General features: G+C 52.1%; 1 protein-coding gene and 1 pseudogene across 1 annotated transcript; one reads left to right on the top strand and one right to left on the bottom strand.

The window, feature by feature from the left end:
* Positions 1-1,625: 1,625 nt before the first annotated feature.
* LOC112894957 lies at positions 1,626-3,463 on the top strand (annotated as a pseudogene).
* A 387-nt stretch (positions 3,464-3,850) lies between these two features.
* On the bottom strand, positions 3,851-4,882 carry LOC112891865 (protein ASPARTIC PROTEASE IN GUARD CELL 1-like). Its single transcript, XM_025958859.1, has one exon. It carries the CDS (start codon positions 4,880-4,882, stop codon positions 3,851-3,853), a length of 1,032 nt encoding a protein of 343 aa, XP_025814644.1.
* Between the last annotated feature and the right edge of the window lie 1,036 nt (positions 4,883-5,918).

Below are 5,918 nucleotides of genomic sequence, written 5' to 3'. Positions count from 1 at the left end.
CTGACCGCACCAGCCAGCCACGGAGGTCCGGACCTCCCTCCCTCCGGGGAGGGGTCCGGAGCTGCCACGTGCTGCCCCTGCAGAGGGGCGAGGCTGGCCCTGCCGCGTGCCTGCGGCTGGAGGCCCTCCGCGGGTCACCTCTCCACCTACCAGCATTCAATGCGGTAGCTGGGCCGGGCGCGCCCAAGTCAAAAAGAGCGGCCTGCCACTGGCAGGCCGGGCAGATATGCTGACACCACAGTAAGCCCGCCTGTTTCCGAGGCGGTGCGTCGTGTCACCGTGTACAGCGCACCAGCGGCGTACTGTCCCGACACGGTGCTGTGTGCGTAATGATGGTCTGTAATAGGTGAGCCGAGGCGTGCGCTGCACCAGTGCACGCGCGCGGATCAGCACCGTTTCACCACCTGACGGGGGGTCTCATCCCAACAGTGACAGCACGGATTCACTGTAGGGCAACGCTGACACCGGATGCTGCGCAGGACAGGGCTGTGTACGGCCATATCCAGCTGCAGATACGCACATAAACCTCCCAACCAAGGAGTCTACATCGAGTAGCTGAAGGAGAAGATCTCTGTATATCTCGTAGAACAGGCTCCTGCTGGCCAGGCCCACCTGTCGGGGCCCCGCACAGTGTAAGCACCTCCCTTGAACTATAAAAGGAAGGATGTACTCGTTAGAACACAGAGGCTCAAGGTTCAGACACACGAACTCAAGCCCAGGCTAAGTTCTACCCAGGGTTACACAATCAATACAACTCCCAAGTGGACGTAGGGTGTTACGCTCCGGCGGCCCGAACCACTCTGAAATCCTTGCGTCCTTCCTGCGTTCATCTACCCACCGATCGAGCGCTCCTAAGTCCCCTCCAAACCCATCCTTAACTAGGATTAGGCGGGTGCATTCCGCCACCCGGCTGGAGATTTCCTCCGACAAACTGCATTGGAGATTGGAGAATAGGCAGTGGCCTAGCGGGCCATGGGGGTGCTGGGGCGGTTTCTGATGCCAATTGGAACGGGAAACAAAACTTCCATTAGAATTGGCTTTATTAAGATTCAGAAGCGTAGAGTGCTCGGATTAATAAAAAAAATATACCTTCCTCTACGTGATGGAGAGAGCCCAGCATTTGCAAAAGAATGAATATCGTCAGTTCTTATACTTGTTTAAGGGTGCAACTAAATTTTTTTGAAATATGAAATCTCAAAATGCAATTGAAGCACTTTAATTTCATTAGCTATTCACCTAAGGCCCGGACCTCCCAAGTGACACCTATGTCCACCTTGGCCAAAGCCTGAAATTGCATTTCAGGATTGCTGGACGTAACTGACAATCAAGACAAGAAGTTGAGATCCATTAGTATATTTTACTCTTCTGCGGAACATATGGCCCTCTCTGGACTTGAGTAAATCTTAAACAAAGTGAGCACCTCGTGGAATTTGTCCTGTTGTCATCGATCACTTCGTCTATATTGTCCCTCCTGAACAGATCAACCAGCAACTTCCATTAATTTAGACAAGCCTCACACTCACAAACTTCTTAGTTGGGCGCACATGACAGTAGATGGTGCCAAGTGATGTGCTCACGCAAGATCGTCACGAAGCATCAAAGTATTGGGAGCCGCGTGACTCCTCTCCAGCTCGCCCGGTACACAAACCACTTGAACCCAAAGCCAATCGCCATGGAACTCCCCTTGACCTCTCCTCCCCTCGTCCTGCTCCTCACTCTCCTCCCTGTCCTCCACGCCCTGCTCCGCCTGCGCCGCGACCCCAAGAAGCAGCCTCGCGCTGACGGCCTCAGGTCCTACCCCCTCGTCGGCACGTTCCCGCACCTTGTCAAGAACCAGCACCGCTTCCTCGAGTGGTCGACCGACGTCGTGAGGGGATGCCCCACGCACACTATGTCCTTCAAGGTCCCCGGCCTCGGCGGCGCCGCCATCACTGCCAATCCGGCCAACGTCGAGCACATAGCGAAGACCAACTTCGCCAACTACCCCAAGGGCGAGGTCACGGTGTCCACGATCGAGGATTTCCTCGGCCACGGCATCTTCAACTCCGACGGCGACCAGTGGCTGTGGCAGCGCAAGGCCGCCAGCTACGAGTTCAGCAAGCGCTCGCTCAGGAACTTCGTCGTCGACACGGTCCGGTTCGAGATCGTCGAGCGGCTGCTGCCGCTGCTCGAGCGCGCGGCGCGCGACGGCCGGACGCTGGACGTGCAGGACGTGCTCGAGCGCTTCGCGTTCAACAACATCTGCCGCGTGGCGTTCGGCGAGGACCCGGCGTGCCTCGCCGAGGATGAGGAGGGCCGAGTTCATGCGCGCTTTCAACGACGTGCAGGATGGCATCATCGCCCGGTTCATGACGCCAATCAAGTCTCTGTGGCGCGTCCAGAGGCTGCTCAGCTTGGAGCCTGAGCGGCGGCTACGCGAGGCGCTCGATACAGTCCACGACTACGCCGACCGGATCGTCCGCGAGCGCAGAGAGAGAGAGAGAGAGAGAGAGACAGAGAGAGAGAGAGAGAGAGAGAGAGAGCGGAGGCCGGGCTGGCGAGCAAGGACGACTTCCTGTCGCGCTTCGCCGCGAGCGGCGAGCACAGCGACGAGAGCCTCCGGGACGTGGTCACCAACTTCCTCCTCGCCGGGCGCGACACGACGTCGTCGGCGTTGACCTGGTTCTTCTGGTTGGTCTCCGGCCGGCCGGACGTGGAGGACAAGATCTTGCGCGAGATCCGATCGATGCGCGCATCCACTCCGGCGAACGCGGGCGCGACATTCAGCTTCGACGAGCTTCGTGAAATGCAATATCTCCACGCCGCCGTCACCGAGTCCATGCGGCTGTACCCGCCGGTGGCCATGGACACGCACGGCTGCAAGCACGACGACTTCCTGCCGGACGGCACGTTCGTCGGGATAGGGTGGCAGGTGACCTACTCCGCGTACGCCATGGCGCTGGTGGAGGACATATGGGGGAAGGACTGCGAGGAGTTCAAGCCGGAGCGCTGGCTCAGCGAGGACGGCGCGTTCCAGCCGGAGAGCACGTTCAGGTACCCGGTGTTCCACGCCGGCCCGAGGATGTGCCTCGGCAAGGAGATGGCCTACATCCAGATGAAATCCATCGTCGCATGCGTGTTGGAGAGGTTCAGCTTCCGGTTCGTTGGCGGCGAGGAGCGGCCGGGCCTTGTGCTCTCCTTCACGCTGCGGATGAAAGGCGGCTTGGCGATGCAAGTGGACAAGAGGAGCTAGGCAATCCAGGAAAAAAAATCACTGAAGATTGAGCGCATGTTGGTGCAATTCACTGGCCTCACCGTGCAATCACACAGTAACAAACTAACAAAGGTTAGTGATTGTCTCTACCTTCATACTCTGAAGATAGCTGGTACTGCACACTTACAAGGTCAGGCAGTTCAGAGTTCAGATGGAGTCAATATTCAGAAAGTAGGAATCAAGAAATCTCATTCAGGCAAAGTCAGCATTCAGGACAGTAATAAAAAATCGTTCACACACCATAGCAAAAGGCATAATATGTTCTCACTTCTCAGATATTACAAAAAAGAGATTTAGTAAATACAACGACAACCAAAAAGGGTAGATTGAAGCATTTGATTCAGATACATTCGTGAAAACAAAAGAATTAGTAAGGTGACAACACGATAATTCATCACGGAACAACGAGGGAACAGTATAGATAATAGGACAGCAACATGATAATTCATCAAGGAACTACCTAAGAGTGTAACACGGCAATTCATCAAAAGACAACCTAGCTTAGTAAGATGACTGCCTCACTCTACTCTAGCAACTTGCTAGTTGCTACATACTAACCACAGCTAGCACCAAATTAAACTAGAGCAGAAATTAAGATTACGAACGGCAACCAGCTTGATCGATTGATATCTCCCTTTCCGATAAATCGAACCCCATGTTAGTGTTACGCTGGGCATATATGCCTAGAACTGTGGTATTGCTGGGAGTAAACCCCAGGCAAATCCATTCCGAGTCGTTGTATTCAAAGAAAAGTGAGTCGCCGAACAGCTCCATCTCCGCCCCTCCGACAAATCCCAGTGTCACAGACACTTCCTCAACATCCTTCATAGTCCCAATGTAGCAACAGCCGTTATTAGGATTGACATCGAAGTGCACCCTGATGAGAGAAATATCAGTGTCGATTTTCTTCTGCAGAGGGTAAAATGTAGATTCAGGAAGCCAAATCCCCAGGGTTCCCGACTCCACCAGCATTTCAAAAGTGCTCCCTTCAGGTCCTCCATCTCCAGGATATATGGGCACAGGTTGCTGCTGACTTAAGCGATTTCCATGCTGATATGTCACCCTCTTGAGGTGGACATAGTACTTATCCTTGTCATTCCAGAATGGAATCCTCTTCCCTGAGATCCGGGCTTGAGAACCAAATCTAAGGTAGAATTTGTCCACGCGCACTTGCGCTAGAAATGACAGGCTGCTGGTACCAAGAGCTAAAATTCCGGACTTTTCAGCCGTGGCACAGCCGAAGACAACTTCCGGCTCAAAGTGGTAGTTAGTGTTGCCGTCCAAGCTGAAGTGGAAAATATCAGATGCTAGGTAGCCCGAGGCCATACTCCCACCCACATATTCCCTAAAAAATTTGCACTGTCTGGTGCCTGATTCATCGCAAGAGGCATCAGGAGCATGCTCGCAGAGTGGATCATCACAAGAGACACTGCGAAATGTGCTAGACTTGAATGGAATATAAGGTGCAAAATGGCCCTGTCCACAGTTGCGACAAGGATAGCACTGCGTCCAGGATAGATCACTGCCTGTGTCAAACATGAGGTGCCTCGAGGAGATGCGGTCGAGAGATCCACCGATGCGGAGTGGCACGAGGTACAGACCACGGCGGAAATGGGATGGCACAACCATCTTCGATCTCACTGGCCAATGCATCAGCCCGCACATGTGACGATGCCAGTTGAATCTCCTTGAACAGATCCCATGTGGTCAGAGTGGAATCCCGAAGTGGACTCATCAGGGCATTCCGGTGGATGATGGAGAGAGAAAACCCGCCCTTGAAGGAAGGCTCGCCAAACGGAGGAGAAGCAACCTTCGCATGAACGGAAGAATCGACGGCCACAAACACAAGAGCAGTGAGTATAAGAATGCTCATCGTGAGTGTGGGAGAGAATTGATAGATGTGGGAGCTGGAGAGCTGCTTAAAAGCTTGAAGGGACACGAAATTCATCAACTCATAATAGTCTTCTTAGTTTCCTAGGCAAGCATGCATCATGCATGTGGTAATAAGCTTGTATGTGCTATGGATTGAGGAACCCATTTCCAAACTAGACTGAATCATGCATTTCATGACCTCTGGTCATGAGAAAAGATTCATGTTTTGGTGGCCCACGCAGACCACCCGTTTGATTCATGTTTTGGTGGTTCACGCAGTCCATCCGTTTTTGTCTTTCTGAGGCAGCACAGTCATATCAATATAACTTGAAAACGTTAGGATGCAGTTCGGTTAGTAGCTAAATTTAGAAATAAACATCATGGACATATAATTTGCAAATTATTGATTCAATCATGGTGTTAAAACAGAAGACGTTCCCTCGCTCTCAAACCTTTATGATAGAGAAAGACAAATAATCTAATCCATCTTACTATTACTAATTGGAGCCTTCTTTTGAAGCCTCTACGTAAAGTCATCTAGATCCTAGGTGGACACTCTAAAAGAATAGAGAAATTCTAAAAATTCTTGTAGAAAAAGAAATATCCGGCGATCAATCCATCAACTCTAATCAATCATAATAGACATTGGTTCTATTATTTTTTCTAATAAATTACCCACCCCTGTCATTATAAAATAGACTAAAGTAACCCCTAACATGTATTTACTGTTATCGGTTAAAACCCACCGGCGAGCAGCGACAGGCAACACGAGGAGCCGGGAGGCTTCCGAGAC

The sequence above is a fragment of the Panicum hallii genome, chromosome 5 (assembly GCF_002211085.1).
Source record: "Panicum hallii strain FIL2 chromosome 5, PHallii_v3.1, whole genome shotgun sequence".
NCBI classification, from domain to species: Eukaryota; Viridiplantae; Streptophyta; class Magnoliopsida; order Poales; family Poaceae; genus Panicum; species Panicum hallii.
The sequence above is the reverse complement of the archived record's forward strand: the minus strand, read 5'-3'. Positions and strand labels throughout refer to the sequence as shown.